The sequence below is a fragment of the Typopeltis vanoorti genome, chromosome 10 (genome assembly GCF_054136105.1).
Source record: "Typopeltis vanoorti isolate ZY-2024b chromosome 10, IOZ_Tvanoo_1.0, whole genome shotgun sequence".
In the NCBI taxonomy this organism is placed as follows: Eukaryota; Metazoa; Arthropoda; class Arachnida; order Uropygi; family Thelyphonidae; genus Typopeltis; species Typopeltis vanoorti.
Genome location: NC_143558.1, coordinates 104,771,126 through 104,788,665, shown reverse-complemented (window position 1 = coordinate 104,788,665; position 17,540 = coordinate 104,771,126). Strand labels below are relative to the sequence as shown.

At 36.7% G+C, this 17,540-nt stretch overlaps 1 protein-coding gene across 4 annotated transcripts in view; it reads right to left on the bottom strand.

Moving 5' to 3' along the window:
* Positions 1–17,540, bottom strand: part of mv (lysosomal-trafficking regulator mauve) — a 1,073,830-nt gene that overhangs the window by 215,247 nt on the left and 841,043 nt on the right. For all 4 annotated transcript variants that reach the window (XM_090399251.1, XM_090399254.1, XM_090399252.1 and 1 more), the window contains one exon: positions 5,657–5,821. In XM_090399251.1, the coding sequence (XP_090255377.1) occupies positions 5,657–5,821 (165 nt within the window). The remainder of the gene's footprint in view (positions 1–5,656; positions 5,822–17,540) is intronic.

Genomic DNA, 17,540 nt, shown 5'->3' with positions numbered 1-17,540 from the left:
AGAGGTTGAAGAAATATTGGTACTGACCAAGAGGTCAAAGAGTCTAGGCTAGCTTACCATACTTCTACTGCAATTACATAGTTAACCTAGATTTAGCTGCCTTGATTTATTTAGATGAAAACGTTTTTTTTTCTCAACATACTAAAAAATCTGTGATGAGAGCACCACGAGTAATTTACTCATATGGCTCCCTCAACAGAACAAAGGGATTATCCTAAATGATGTTTGGAAATCACTAATCAGATCTCTTAGCATATCAGAATTTAACTTTTTCAACAATTATTCAGAGAGTCTATAAATAGACAGATGACACATGCCATAGTTTCTGTAGTCACATTTAACTTATGTTAGATTTTTCTCTTCTAATGATTTATTTGTGTATTAGCATCAGTTGCTTTCTTCATTTCTCCATTAAAAAGTTCTGAAGGAGTCACCAGATAATAAGTGTTAAAAACTACATCAGCTTCTATAAATTAAGGAATAAAGAGAAAAATCAAGATAACTCAAAAACTGTATGTTAAATTTTTAGATGAAAAGCACTAGGATATGAAATGTGAAAGAAACACTCACAAAAATTGTAAATAAATAAATTAATTCAATAACAAATGGGTAGATGAAGACAATGGTCAAAAACAAGAGATCAAAATGAGATTGTTAAAGGGACTCAATAAGGAATGCTGTCACCCAGTAACACACTCAGGATTTAATCTTGGGTGGGGCCCAAGTTGAGTATACACAATACACACTACATACGACCTATGACTGAGCATCTGCAATGATCAATAATTCATAAGTAGTATAGAAATAGAAGACACGACAAAACATAAATTTTAAAAAAAATGAATTTTAATTAGGGAAAGATTTTTAGAAAATTTTCTAGTGTTTTTTTTTCCCTTTTTCTTTGGAGGGGGCCTTAACTTCTTGTTACAGATCATATAAAAAATTGCCATCCCTTATTCACTCTACTAAAGACCAACCACTTCCCTTAGACCTACCTGGTATATACCAGGTCCCTTGCAGCTGCAAGCTGTCCTACTTTGGCCAAACAGGCAGGACAGCGAATATCTGAATTTCAGAACACAAGGACTACATCCAGTTTCACCAGTACAGCCACTCTGGGCTTGCAGATCATGCTCTGGATACACACCACAGAATACGGTGGAAGAAAGCCACAGTAATACACCACAGTAAATATAAATTTGAAAGACTATTCATGGAATCAGCTTCAGCCCTAAGAAACAAGCCAAACCTCAACAAATTTGGATGCATGAGACTGCCCCAAATTTGGGAGACGTAAATCTTGAGAACTTCAGCCGAACGGCCAAGAATACTTAATATAGCCCGCTAGGGGGGGGGGGGGGGCACCATCAGGACTTTAGGAAAAACAGTAGTTTCCTCGCTTCTACCTCATTTGCTGTTCTTAGTGCCTGCGTGCACGTATCTTAATCTTATGTTCCCATGAAGATGGCAACGTGATGTTGTTGAAATATAGGAAGTATATATTAAAGTTTATTTTAATTTATATACCACTATACGTTGTGAATTCCGTAAATTATTCAATCATGTGCAACTAACGTATAAGCCTTTCTACGAGCATTACTCCTACAAAGCTAGTCTAAGAAGAGCTGTAGAGTGCCCTCCCCTCAACAAGTCCTTGGAGGTGCTGTGTAATAATAATAATAAAGTCCTTCAAGGTTTTTGGGAGTGGGGGTTGAGAGCAGCAACACATCTACCTAAGGCATCCCAGATATGCTCAACAGGATTAAGGTCAGGAGACCTGGCTGGCAGTACATACATAATATAATATTTTAACAGACCAGCATCTTGAAGATGCTGGTCTGTTAAAATATTATAGTATTTTATCTCTTTCACACCCTATTTTGCTGAGCCATTTGTTTGTTATCTTATTATATTATTAAATTCTCACATACCTTATTTATCCTACCAACTGCATGATTATGTTAAAGTGAGATTTTAATTGTACTATAATAAATGTTTGCGAGCCTTTTCTTTGCTCCACATATGTTATTCCCCCTTTTTTGTCCAACGGATATTCAGAGACAGTTGTGGAGTGAATAACTATGTACTAAAATTTTATCTCCTTTGTTAGATAGATTATTCCAGATTCGTATCCTGGGATAGTGAATTGACTTCAGTACCAATATGTTGTTCTCTAAATAATGAAGACCACTAATTTATTTTTAAATATTTACTTTAACCATTAATTTATGTACAAGAGATAGTAATCACAAAAAACATTTTATAACCAATTTTAAAATTTAACATTAATGAACTCAAACAAATCTCTCCTATATTCTATTCAAACTTTAAAAACAACTACAAATTAATTCAATCAATAGAATTAGCATTCAATTTAACACGTGTAACCTCACTTCGCCATATAATGACTACTTTCAGTATATGTCTTTCGACCAACCAAATTAAACATAAAAAAATGTCTCGCAAACAATAGGAATATCACAATCAAACAGGAATTTGGCCAATTGCAAATGACTAATGAGAAATATTTATCACTTGCCTTTAATTCAGCATACATTTGTTGTAGAGTTCCTTATCTTTGGAATTTAATTCAAAAAGGTTATCTGACATTCTTGAAACTTAACTCCATAGAGTAATTATCTTGTCTGGCTCTGCTTTCTTGCATGCCTCTTCACTCCTTCCTGTTTCCGAGCGACAATGTCCTTACTTTCCCATCAATCTCTTGTACTTTCCTGCTGAATTCTTCCTTTTGTCTTACCAACGACAGCTCTTATACAAAATTTTCCAGTCAATTGACATGTCTGATCCCAAAATTCACAGTGAAACTCCACGTCATATGCATTTTTGCTGTTATTACAATTCTTACATCACAAGCAGTTTGAATAATACAGAGCACATAATCAGCATACTGAATAACTTAACATAACATAATAATTTCTCACCAAACAAAACTTGTAAAAGTGAACATATTAAACAAAACATGATTTTACAGATTTTACAGGTCCACGAGCTTTGCTCAGTGAGAATGAGAATTAACGTCTTGTAGGATAAATGGAAAAACATAGGAGTTCAGTATATGCTTTCTAGAGAAACCAGTTGCAGCATTCAACTGGTTCCTCCAGGAAGCATACATAGGTCAATACGTTCAATCAATGAGATGCCATCCCAAACCATCACGCTACCTCCACCATAAGTGTCCCTTTCATGGATATTGGAGGGATGATAACATGTCCATGGTTCTCACTAGATCAGAGCATGCCTGATATTGCTTAGCAAAGCAAATCAGGACTCATATGTAAACATTATTGGTCCCAGATGATGTTGAGCCTGGCACATTCCAAATGCTCTCTAAAGTGGTGCAGAGATAGGGACATACAGACTACCAGATGCCTAGCATAGACCACTTTGATGAAGTCATCTGCATCTGCACACAGGGAAGTAGATACATGTTCCTGTACCCAATATGAGGTTAGATCATAGCTAATTCAGGATAGCACTCCTGAATTAGCTATGATCTAACTCATTTTCAACTCAGATTCAATTCAGCTAGCAGATAATTGAAGATATTGGTCATCTCCTGCAGTTCTATCATGTCCATGGCTCAAAATGAGGAAAATGTCATCCACATAACATTTCCAAACTTTAGGTGTTAAAGCAAAGGAAGAGACAGCCTTGGCTTTAAAATCCTCCAAGTACATATTTGCAAGAACAGGGGATAAAGGATTACCCATCGCCAGACACCTAAAGTTTGGAAACGTTATGTGGATGACATTTTCCTCATTTGGAGCCATGGACATGATTCCCTAATGGATTTCCTGGAACATCTCAATAGTCGACATCCAAGTATAAAGTTCACAGCAGAGCTTGAAACTGATAGTTCCCTGCCTTTTCTAGATGTAAAACTGACCCGCTCTTCTGGTAAACTTAAAAATTCGATGTATAGAAATCCTACACATACCAACAGATATCTTCACAGTCAGTCCCATCACTTCCCTCCCCAAAAATTTGGAATAATTTCTACCTTGGGACATAGAGCTCGCTCTCCTCTTGATGACCCAAATGAACTTCTAAAAGAAATCAACTATCTCAAAACTACTTTCGTACTTAATGGATATTCTGAAAGAATTATTGAAAAATTCCTTCTTAATCCTCCTAGTCATTCACACAGAAGAAATAAATACATTTAAAGGCTATTCCTTACATAAGTTCAGTTTCACAAAAATTAGCCAAGGTTCTAAAAAAATACAATATCAGAACTTTGTTCACTCCACTTCCAGAAATCCGCTCCTTAATAAGCCACCCAAAACCATGTCATCATCATCTTAAATATCCTGGTGTGTACAAAATATGGTGTGATTGTGATATTCCTTATTTTGGCCAGACGGAGAAATCTACTGAATTATGTATGGAGGAACAGATGAGGGACATTGCTTACAAGGGACAGCGAGCTAGTGCCTTATCAAGCCATATCCTTTTCTCAGCTGATCCTAATGATGAAAACCCAAGTCATACAGTCCACTGGGACAGATCTACTAACATCTTTCGTTGCCATGATGAATTGGAGAGAAAAATCGTAGAATCTAGGGAAATCGTCCTCAACCCTGAACATCTAAATAATAACTTGAGCTACAACCTCCCAGATAGTCATTCAGCTGTAATCATGTACTGGCATTCGCGTGATGCTGCACTCTCCCAACAATGCAACAAACAAAAGAACAGCTTTAAATACAACTACAATGTTTTCATGCTAATTATATAGAGAGACTCTCTCTATGTTGTTCATAGTTTTTTTAACATTCAGTGTTTAGTGTTTTTTCTTTTCTTAAAAAACTCTTGGTTTAAGTCATTCAACTCATTTCACAATATGTATTTCAACCGAGTCAATGAATCGTCATACATATATATATATATATATATATATATATATATACATATATATATATATATATATATATATACACACCTACATGCACACTGAAGAAAGATTTACTGGAATGAACATTTTCTGTTGCAAATCATAAAATGTTTGTAAGCACAGGGTTCTGTGTTCATTAAATTAACTGGGTGTCGTAATTTGCCAGTCTGTGCAATGATTCTAAATATGAATTGTTCATTTCATTTCTTGAAAGTTTTTAAGGAGAGGTTCAACTGTGCAGAATCTGCTGGAAGAATGCCACCTTTCTTCACAAAAGTAAATGCCAACAAGTGGTTTTATCACTCATAAAGAATTTTTCTGCAAGTACAAGGTATGTCTGGCTTCAATTTAGCTCAATGTTAGCATTTAGTTTGTCATCATTAATATCAATTTACTTTTAATTTATTTTAACTGAACCACATTTTACACTTGCCAGGTATCAGACAAAAAAAGTGCCATTTGCACTTTCAAAGTACACACACATACAGATGACCATAACTAAAGGAGTAGCTGTACATAAATTTTGTCAAAATATTAACTTTTTAAAAATTTTTGGTCACTTGACATATGAGATCATTAAAAATTTGAGAAGCTATTTTAGAGTTATTTGGCAATGAGGCACTCTCCTAATCCCAACAAGTATCACTGCATGAATTTGCACAAAACCTGGGACACTAAGTACCTCCTTCATCTCACCAAACCCAAATATTATAATGAAATTGATTATTTATTACCTCTTACCTGTGTACCTATTTCTTCATCTCCGGTAGATAGTGATAATCCAACCATAGGATGAGGAAGAGTAAATAACTGCCTCGGCATCTGACCTACAGTTTTAATCATAGTCTTCAAGGCTTCCTGAGCTATAGGATCTTGTACTGTGGCAATATCAAGGCCATAATAAGTCTACACACACAAAAAAAAAGAGAGAGAGAGAGACATTATATACTTTATACAATGTAAAGAGAAAGTTTACAAAATAAATATCTGCTTACTGCCATGACCATCAACTTTTTAAGAATTACAACATGTATCATTCGATATCTACTAAGAGAAGGTTTCAGGAGTGAGGGGAATAACAGCATGCAAAAAATAAAATATCTTTAAATATATTAAAATATGCTCATAATACAGCACCAGTGTACACACACACTAATGTAAAAATTTAAATCACAAATTCTACTAACCACCTAAGTAGCAAGGATGGATGAAATATATCACCATCTTATGTGTCATATCCATGGTATTTCAACATGACTACATCCAAGTTTTGATTGATAAATATAGACATCATCCCTAGTTTTGTTTGATGGATGCTTCACTAACATGTAATACCAAATACCTATAGATTTCAATATTATTTTGTGGTCCAAAATTATAAAGACTGTGTATTTGAATCTTAATTCTGTTGGGATAGATCTGTTTCTAAATCTGCTCTTAACTATATCTGTGATAATCATGACTGTTTCTTATAGAAGCATATGGCTTTTTAAAGAATAAATGCATATTTTTCACTTTTTTTTTTTTTTTAAGATTTCCCAAATATGTTTTTTTTAAGGAATTCAATTCTAGATTATTATTATTATTATTATTTTATTTTTAAAGATAACCTTTCCAAAATCAAGAAACTATATAAGCTCATTCCAAGTATCTGTGTCTAGTGTGGGATTCAAATTTAAATGTTTGCGTGCATGCATGTGTGTGTTTTATACTGATACACTGAGGTAGACATCATTATTTTATCATACTGCAATTAATTACTTTGGACTTTTGATATCTATTATCGTGCTTGGGTAATGTTAAACAATATTCATATTTTGATATGGGATAGGATTGCATCATCAAGGATTGCAGTAAGATATTCAATTTTTTGCAGATGATCTGAAGTTGGGAAAATTATTATGAATACTGTCAATGTAGCTGTTCAAGAGGGTTTGAATACGATGGAAAAATAGGAAAATAACTAGAGTGACAGTTTAATGTAGCTAAGCATGTTTTGGGTTTCAGAAATAGAATGAAAAGGGATCATAAGATAAAAATAAAAAGGTTATGAAGGTGACTGATAACTACCACAAAGGTTAAAAGAATACTGTCCAGCAGAGATAAGGGTATGGTAGTTCAACTGTATAAAGCCTACTGTTTGTTCCTGTGGTCAATAGATTTCAAAGATTATGAAGAAATCTTGGAAAGAGTGTACAAAGGCAGATAAAAAACTGATCTATATATATATATATATATAAGTGATGTAAGTTGTTGAGGTGTATTTACTGGATGAAGAAAAAGAAGATTTTTCATTGGATAGAAGAAAGGAGAAGGAGCAACTGCCTGAAGTTGCAGAAGTAAGGAGTAGGTGGTGAAAAAGGAACGAGAACTGGATTTTTACATGCAGTGTATTACTTGCATGGAATAAAGTGTCTAAGGGGATGTTAGAGTGCAGACAGTGAAAGAGTAATGCATTAGTCTTTGTGGCACCACAAGTGGACCTCTTGAATAAGCATAACAATTCCATGCAAGTCTAGAGGATGGTACTGTTGCAGATGGTATGTCAGGAGCATGTTTTCTGCTATCTTCACACAAAAAAGGAAAGATAAACTTATTAATGATTATTGCAGTGTAGGAATACTATTATATATAACAATAATTAGAATGCGGAAGAATGTGAATTATTTTTAATTGTTGGGAGTAGTGCTTAAATTATTAAAATTATTTATTATAATTGACAAGAAATTATATTTTTGTTTAATCCTTTACCCAGGTGTAAGCAAACAAATGACTAGTCTTTTTGTATACTGAGTTTCCTGAATTCACATTATTTGCCTCAGTATCCCATAATGCAAAGCACACTTCTTCTAGATATGTATATTTCTAAGCATTATAGGGTCTTCTACCTAGACTGGTTTTGACCTTTCTTTAGGTCTCATCAGTGGGAGCTATACCCAGGAAGATATGAAGGCTGAGCCAATCCTGAAGTCATATATCCTCTAATATACAAGTAGTAAAATGATGTATCATCATATTATTAAAATATTCTGGATTAAATAGAGCTGTAGAAAGTTTTTTCACTTAGTTCTCTGATCCAGAGTATTTTAATAATATGGTGATATACCATTTTTCTACTGAATATGGAAAATGTAGCCTGCATTGATCCAATCTTAATATCTTCCTGGGTTTAGCTGCCACTGATGAGACCTCAGTAAAGTAAATCTGGTCTGGGTAGTAACCCTTCCCATAATTCATAGCAATATGCACTTCTGAAAGGAAGTGTGCTGGCATTATAGGATACTGAGGCAATCAATATGAAGTCAACAGCCTCTATATAGAAGTAGATTATTCGTCAAGATACTTTATGTGCAAACTTTGTTTGCTTACATCAGGATAACATCAATTGCAGAGGGTAGTTCTTTGGTTGAACAGATTGTATCAAAGATATTTATGTCAGAAATGTAATGTGTATATATATATATATACATACATACATACATTTTCAAGGCCCACTCTTCCTAATTGGGTTGTGGGGGCAACAGCTGCAAGAGGAACTTCCAATGGTCACGATCCAGTATATATATATATATATATATATATGCCTTAGAGAATATAATATAACATATAAGTGATGACATAAGCTGAAGAGATATAGATTTCTCAAACATACTTTAATGCCAGAAATGTAGTATATATATGACTTAGGGAATATAATATCTAAGTGATGATATATGGTATAATATGATATAAGTGATGCAATTTGTTGAAATATATTCACTGAATGAACAACAAGGAAATTTTTCAATGGATAGAGAAAGGACCCAATTCCTGGAAGCTGCACAAGAAAGTTGGGAATAAGAGGTGAATAAAAAGTGAGAAGTAAGTTTTTAAATGGAGAATATTAGCTGCATTGAATGAATTGTCTGAGAGGGAGCATGCACTGAGAGGATGAAAAAAAGAAGTGAGAAAGGATGGGATTACAGGAAGTGATATGCTAATCTATACTATAGCTACATTAATACACTATCAGGTAATGCATTCCAATCATTCACAATTCTCCATGCAAAAAAACCTGGTTTGCATTCTTTTCCTCACATCCTCCTTATACAGATTCCAGGGATGACCTCTTGTTCTCCCGCAGTTTTCCATCATTTCATGAAAAGCCTCTTCACCATTAATCCTATAACAACCCCTTACCAACTTGTACACCTTTATCATATTACCTCTTATCTACTAGACTCAGCAGAGTCTAGTAGATAAGAATTATCTACTAGTCTAGTAGATAATTCCTGTTGTTAATGTGGATGCATGGATAAGGCAGTGCACAAAATCTGTTTAAAATCATGCCATCCATTTGTTGTAGTTAACTGGGTTCTGTAGGACTCGTACTGGATCCAGGAACAGTCTCTGAATATGAAAAAAGGTTGAGATAATTTAATCAATCATTATTCGTATTCAACATTCCAGAGATCAGAAATTATTTTGGTCAATCACCCACACCTTCTATAGCATCTCTTCATCCTTTTGAAAACCAGGTGACCAAATCTATTCACAATAATCTATAAGAGGCCTAATCAGACCCTTATTTTGTGCATTGATTTATTACTATGGATGAGATTTGGATTCACCATTACACACTAGAATCCAAACAGCAGTCAAAATAGTTGACAGAAGCCAGTTGTTCAGTGCCAAAGAAGACAAAGTCGGTTCCATCAGCAGGAAAGGTCATGGCATCAGTGTTTTGGGATGCCTAAAGGCATTTTGTTTATTGATTATCTTGAAAAGGGTAAAACAATAACCGGGGAATATTATTCCAATCTTTTAACCAGACTAGTTGAAAAAATTTGTGAGAAAAAACCCAGTTTGCAGAAGAAAAAAATCATCTTTCATCAGGCCAATGCACCTGCCCACAAAGGTGTTTTGGCAATGGGAAAATTAAGAGATCTGCACTATGAACTGTTGGAACATCCACCCAATTCCCCAGATTTGGCTCCCTCTGACTTCTATGTCTTCCAAAAACTAAAACTCTTCCTTGCTGGTCAGCGTTTTTCTTTGAATCATGAGGCGATTGCAGCTGTAGAGGGGTATTTTGAAGATCTTACTGAGAACCACTACAGGGATGGGATAATGGCACTGGAGCATCGCTGTAATAAATGAATTAGTCTTAAGTGAGATTATGTTGAAAAATAAAAATAATTTTGAAATTATAAATTCGTTTTTTCATGGTAAATCTTCGAACTTTTTTAGACCGTTCTCCTATATCTCCACCGAAGATAAATTCCACATCTCATCTTTCTTTTCCAAATTGTAAAACCTTACATTTTGCAACACTGAACTGGTATTCCCAACCCTATTCCTATTCACTCAATCTATTCAAGTCTTCTTTTATGGCCAGAGCATCTGATCTACTCTTCATAGTTCATCCAAACTTTGCTTCATCTGCAAACAACTCAATATTTCCATTCAAATCTTCCCCAATAATATTAACATACAGATTAAAGAGTACCTCATGTTAAATAAGACTTCAATAAAGGTTAAAACTGGTCTGGGTAGTCCTTCCCACAATGCATAGCATTATACATGTCCGTAAGAATATGTGACTTGCATTATAGGATACTAAGGCAATTGATGTGAAGTCATTAGCCATTAGCAAACTTCGTTTGCTTACACTTGGATAAATGATGAAATCAAGAATATAATTTCTTAGCATTTTTAATTTATAGGTTAAACAGCAATGGCCCTAAAACAGACATATAAAGGCACACTACTAGTGACTTTCCTCTTCTGGGATATTGCTCTACCATACATAACTTGTTGATACCTATCAGACAGCTAATCTCCAATTCAATGCACTAGTCTAACATCCAACCCATCCACACTTGTTTGAATATCAACTTGTTATGCAGTAATCTATCAAAAGCCTTTGCAAAAGTCTGAATATACTACTGTGCATCCATCTCCCACATCCAATGCTTCTCTCACTGTACTGTAATAAGTAAGTAGATTACTAAAACATGACATCCCTTTAGCAAATCTGTGCTGTCCATCAAAGATAATACCACTGCTGTCAACCCAATTCTGGATTCTGATTCTCACCTGCCTCTCCAACACTTTGACCTATAATTTGATGGTTGAATTCTGTCACTTCCTTCATGAAGTGGTACAATCTTGTCTTTCTTCAATGACCAGATGCTATGACCAGATCCAAGGGTGCTGGATCTGGTCATAGCATCAGAGAACTTAGCAGTTACCAATGTGGTCACACTTTCTCTACTTAGGAAAAGGGATCAAATGGTCTTGAGCTGGTAGAGTGCAAGACATGCAGAATTTTCTATTAAATGGGATACTTGTGGAATTTTAGAACAGGTGATTTATGACAAAATGAAGTCATTGTAGAGCAGTGAAATGGCATACAAACTTGGAAGGTAGAGATGTTAGCTGTGCATGCGAGATTGTCACGGGATGTTTGAAGAAAGCAGTATCCCAGTATCGGGAAGGGGTCAGATGGATGAACAGCATCATTAAGCAGGAGTCGCATAAAAAAACAAAGTTGTGAAAGAATATAAAGAAAAGGTAATCAGCAAGCTGGGTAAGCAAGACGAAGCAAAGGCAAAAAGGTGACCAGTATGGTAAGGAAGATCAAAGCTAATTATGAGAGACAGCTAGTTGATAAGGCCAAAGGAAATACTAATCAGTTCTTTTGCTACATGGCAAATAAAGAAAGAATGACTCTAAAAGGATGACTTTAATGTCTGCTCGTTTTACATAGGTATATCAAAGGCAAATAAAACAATTGAATCACTAAGTGATCATTATGCAAATATGTACCATCCAAATGAAGATATTCCGGTGCCACATGTGACACTGACCGATGGAAGAATAGAGGTAGATGAATTGGAGGTGCTTCCAATATTGCAAAACCTTAGTGTAAACATGACCATGGGATTAGACGGAATATCAGCCAGTGTGTTATGAGAATGTGCAAGGGAATAAGCAAAGTGGCACCATCTCTGACCAAGCTGTTTGAGTCTCAGTTCTGAAAATGTGCTAGGAGAGTGGAAAGAGAATAAAATAGTTCAATGGTATAAAATAGGTACCGACAGAAATTGCAAACAATAAGCTTAGCCAAGTTAAGGTATTGGAGAAGTTGGTGAAAGACAGAATTTAGGAGTGGGTGAACAGGAATATTGTACTTGATAGGGGAAAGCTTGGTTTTGTGAAGGATAGGTCTTGATTTAGTAATCTGCTTACTTTGTATAATAAAGTGACAATCAAGTTGAATAAAGGAAACGACCACACAATGCTGGACTTTGTGAAAGCATTCTACAAGATTCCACATAGAATTCTTTTGCATAAACTGGAGTAAATTAGGATGGATATGAAACTGGTCATCTGGATAAGAGGATGGATGATGAGCAGCTATCAAAGTGTGACTTATGGAGGAGTTGAGTCCAGGAGACTAGTGATTTACCAAAGGGATCAGTACTTTGTCTTTTGTTGTGTAATTTCCACATCAATGAAGATAAGAAATAATTTCAGTGGAAATATTCAGTTGTTTACTGATGAGTGCAAAGCAGGGAAGAGCAACAATCAATGAAGAAGTACAGATCCTGTAGATTACTTAAGAAGACTAGCAGTACGAGCAAAGGTAAATGGTTACCAGTTTACCATGGACAAGTGTAAGGTGATACACTTCGAGAAAGAGAACATAAGTGTACTATGCTAATACAACTGAACTGCAGGAAACTAATGGAATCAGGAATTTAGAGGGTGATTGTGGACAGAGAGTTGAAGTTTAGACGACATATTACAAAGGTAGCCAAAACAGCACAACAGATTATGATTATTATTATTATTACCCCAAGACCACATGGAGTCAAAGACTCATCTGGGAGGTCCTTTTATCACACACACAGCTCATTATACCGTGCCTTGAACACATTCAAACTCCTTGCAGACACCACACTCTCAGGAAAGGCATTCCAATCATTCAGTTAGTGTGTCATCAGTAGTTGTTAAGGTATTGGAGAAATTAGTGAGGGACCATATACAGCATGGGCAGATGAGGGTAATGCTATCTGTGAGAATTAACATGGATTTGTTAAGGGTCACTCTTGTTTAGTAATATGATCGTCTTTTATAATAAAGTGACAGGAGCAGTTGATGAGGGGAAAAGCATACACTGCCATTTTTTTTTTATTTTGCAAAGGCATTTGATAGGGTACCACATGATAAGCTTATACTTAAGTTGCAGCACATGGGTTTAGATGCTGGGTTAGTCAACTGGATTCAGGATTGGCTGTTTCATAGGTATCAAAGAGTTGTGTATGGTGGGGACAATATCAAGGAGGCAAAAGGCCACAAGTGGGGTTCCACAGGGCTCAGTACTGACCCCTGTATTGTTTAACCTTTATATCAATGACATTGTCAATGAACTGCAAGGGGATATTCAGTTGTCTGCAGATGATGTGAAGCTAGGCATGTGAATGGGAGACTTGGTTTAATGCAGCAAAATGTAGTCTTGAATTTGGAATACATCAATGGGAGGCTACATATTCAGTTGGAGGAGCTGTACTGGAGGAAGTAGGGGAGACAAGAGATCTGGGGGGTGATGATTGATAGAAAACTGAAATTCAGGGAGCATATTGCAAAGGTGGTGAAGGTAACCCAGAGGATTGCTGCAATACTGAGAAGGACGTTGACGTGCAGAAATTATTATTATTATTACCAAAAGACCTCATGGAGTCAAAGACTCATCTGGGAGGTCCTTTTATCACACACACAGCTCTTAAACACACTGGAACTCCTTGCAGACACCACACTCTCAGGCAAGGCATTCCAATCATTTACAACTCTGCATGAAAAAAACCTGCTTCTCACTCCCTTACTCACACCCTCTTTATACAGTTTCCAGGGATGACCTCTGGTTCTCCCCCCGATCTTCCACTATTTTCTGTAGAACTTCTCCAGCATTGATCCTATAACAATCCCTTACCAACTTTTGATCTCTATCATATCTCCCCTCTTCCTCCTGTCCACCAGACTCTGCAAATTACATTTTCTCAATCTTTCCTCATACTCGGCATTCCAGAGGTCAGAAACTACCTTAGTCAGTCACCTTTGGACTCCTTTCCAACATCTCTTCATCCTTCTGAAAACCAGGTGACCAAATCTGGCAACAATAGTCCATGTGTGGCCTAATCAAAGCCTTATACAACGGAACAAGAATCTCCCTACTTCTACATGTCAGTGTCCTCCGCATCATTCCCAGAAGCCTTTGTGTTGTCTTCACAATTTTGGCTATGTGTCCCCTAAATTTCAGATCCTTATCCACTATCACCCCCAGATCTCTTATTTCTTTCAGCTCCAACAATATATCCTCACCAAGCATAAATTCTGCATCCCATCTTTGTTTTCCAAATTTTAAAACCTTACATTTTGTAACACTGAACTCACATCCCCATTTATGTGCCCAATCACTTAATTTATTCAAGTCTTCTTGTAAGGCCACATCATCTTCACCACTCTTCATGGTTCATCCCAACTTTGCATCATCTGCAAACAACTGAATATCTCCATCCAAATCTTCACCTATATTGTTAATATACAAGTTAAACAGTAATGGCTCCAAAACAGCCCCCTGAGGCACTCCACTAGTGACTTTCCATTTCCTGGATATTACTCCCCCCCATACACAACTTGTTGATACCTACCAGATAGCCAGTCTCCAATCCAATGCACTAATCTAATATCAAACTCAATCAGCTCTAGTTTGACTATCAATTTATCATGAGGTACTCTATCAAAAGCATTTGAAAAATCTAAGTATATTACTGTGTATCCTTCTCCTCTGTCCAAGGAAGCAGTCACTTTATTGTAATAAGTAAGTAGATTACTAAAATATGTCCTCCCTTTAGCAAATCCATGCTGTTCATCAAAGATAATACCATTGTTGTCAACCCAATTCTGGATCCTCGTTCTCACAAGCTTCTCCAACAACTTAACCACAACACCTGGCACACAGATAGGCCTATATCGAACTCAAGCATCATAGATATATGATGCTTGAGTTCGATCACCTCCTTTATGAAGTGGCACAATCTTATCCTCCTTCCACTCCGTAGGGACTTGGACCGAGTGCAAGACTCGTATTAAAAAAATATGTCAAGACAGTTGTCAACTCCCTGGCGCATGCCTTCCAAATATGTGGTGATATATTATCATGTCCCACAGCCTTATTAACATCTAGTTTACTCAACTCCTCATACACCTCTTGCTCACTTACAGTCAATCTCTCCTCCATCTACTGCTCTCAATCTCTCCATACAGTCACATTCACAAGATTGAAAGATCTTTATGAATTGCTCATCAAGTATCTCCACCACACAGTCTGCAACAGCTGTCTTTATACCATTTTCTCCTATCAATATCATCCTTCCATAATCATTCTTTCTTTTCCTGGCTACATATCAAAAGGACTCCTTAGGATTCTTTTTGGCTTCATTAGCTAACTGCTGTTCATACTTCTCTTTAGCTACCCTCACCTATAAAGTCACCCTCCTTGCCTGGTCTTTGTAGACTACATGGAATTGGTTATTTCCACTTCTCTTATGCTGCCTCCACAATGCCCTCTTTCTCTTTGTCGCACTTAATCTCTTTATTCATCCATCTCACACCTACCCTATTTAACCTTCTCACCCTTGGAATACACTTAAGACATTGCATCTACTAGATAGTTTTTGAAAATCCCCCAAGCTGCATTGATCTCTTATCCAGCTAACTTCTCATTCCATGCTACACCAGCAAGCTGTCTCCTGAGCTCTTCATAATCACCCCCCCCCACCTTGTAGTTCCACATATACCCTTTTCTCACAGAGGTCCTCACACTGCTGGCAACCACCCAGGTAATCACCTCATGGTCACTCTCACCAATTGGTGGATGATTTGACACCTCATTTATAATTACATCCTCTGATGAGATGACCAAATCCAAGACCCTCAATCCTCGCATGCCCTCTGTTACATACTGTCCGAGGTAGTTATCCCTCAAAAACTCAAGAAACTAATTTTCTTTACTTCCAGTTGCTATCTCATCATTCCGATCTATATTGACATAATTAAAATTGCCCATAATGATCACCCTTTTCTTATTTGCTTGACTAATTTGATTATACATTTAATTATCACCACCATCAACATTACCTGGTCTATAACAACATCTCACTAAGTATTTGATTCCATTCACCTCTATCTCACCATACTAACTCAAAACCACTGGCACTATTTCCTTCTTGCATCTCTACTTTGTATGGACATAACTCTTTCTCTATCATCAATGGCACTCTCCCTCCCTTTTTATCCCTTCTATCCTCACAAAAACACATCATACCCTTCTATCTCTATTCCTGTCAGGATGTCGTTCTCTTCCAACCATGTCTCACTTATTTCGACAATCTTTGGGTGAACAGACACAATGAATGCAACCATTTCATCTGCCTTGTTTCTTATAGTTCTAGAATTTGTATACAAACACAACAGCTCGTTTCTGGATCTATAGCTAGTTCCACTGATACCACTCACTCGATATGATCTCTCCATGCTTGACTGGGGCCATTTCCCATTCTGCTTATTCATTTTAAAATCCTTTTCAATTCCAACTGTTTCTCTTGATCCCAGGTCATCCCATTTCTTTACTGTCTACACATGCTCTCATCTCCTCTCGGAGCATCCACCTTTCTCATGCTGTGCACCCCTGTCCACCCTGAGCCTCCCTGTTTCCCTGCTCCTCTTGCACACCCATTCTCTTATTTTCTATACTCATTTCACTCACTTCCTCATTCATAACCACCTCTTCAATCTCTCTTGTTCTTCCACATCACTTCCCGCTTGATCTGATTCATTCTCTCTCACTCTGCTCACTTCTCTAGCTTCCAGCAGCAGTCTCTCCAAGCGACTCACACCATAACCACTCAAATGCAGTCCATCACTCCCATACAGTTCACTTCCTCCTTCAAACTCATTCCACACATTAACAAACTGTACTCCCATCTCCTCACACATTTCAGCTTGCACATCATTCATAATCCTTGCTCTCTGCCTCATCTCACCACAGTCATGCCTAGGCAACACGCTGACTACCCTTCCTGTCACACTATTCTCTTTTATCCTTCTAAGCAGCCTCCTGATATCCATTCTGACTTGCTCTTTGTCCTCTGTCAAATCATTTGTGCTAATTAAAACCATCAACTCCTTTGCTCGCTCACTCCTCATATCCAATGCCTCAATCACTCTACTCATTTTACCGCCTGGAAAACAAACCTTGTGCATCCTATCATCCAGCACACCTTTAATAATGGAGTCGCCATATAACGCCACTCGCTCGTCTTTCACTAACTCTTTCGTGCCATCATGATTAGTTTTAATAGTTTTTACCCAAATTTTCTTAATTTCATTCCACGTCCATTTCATCTCTTTCCTCATCCAATCCAATTCAACTTCAGAATCTCACGTCACATTCTCTCTATCATTAAATCTTTCTAATTTTCTAACTCCCGACACCCTCTTCTCACTTTCACTCTCATTCATCCTTCTGTGCTTCCGTACTTTCGGTCCAACATGCGTCCAACTTTCGCTATCATTCATT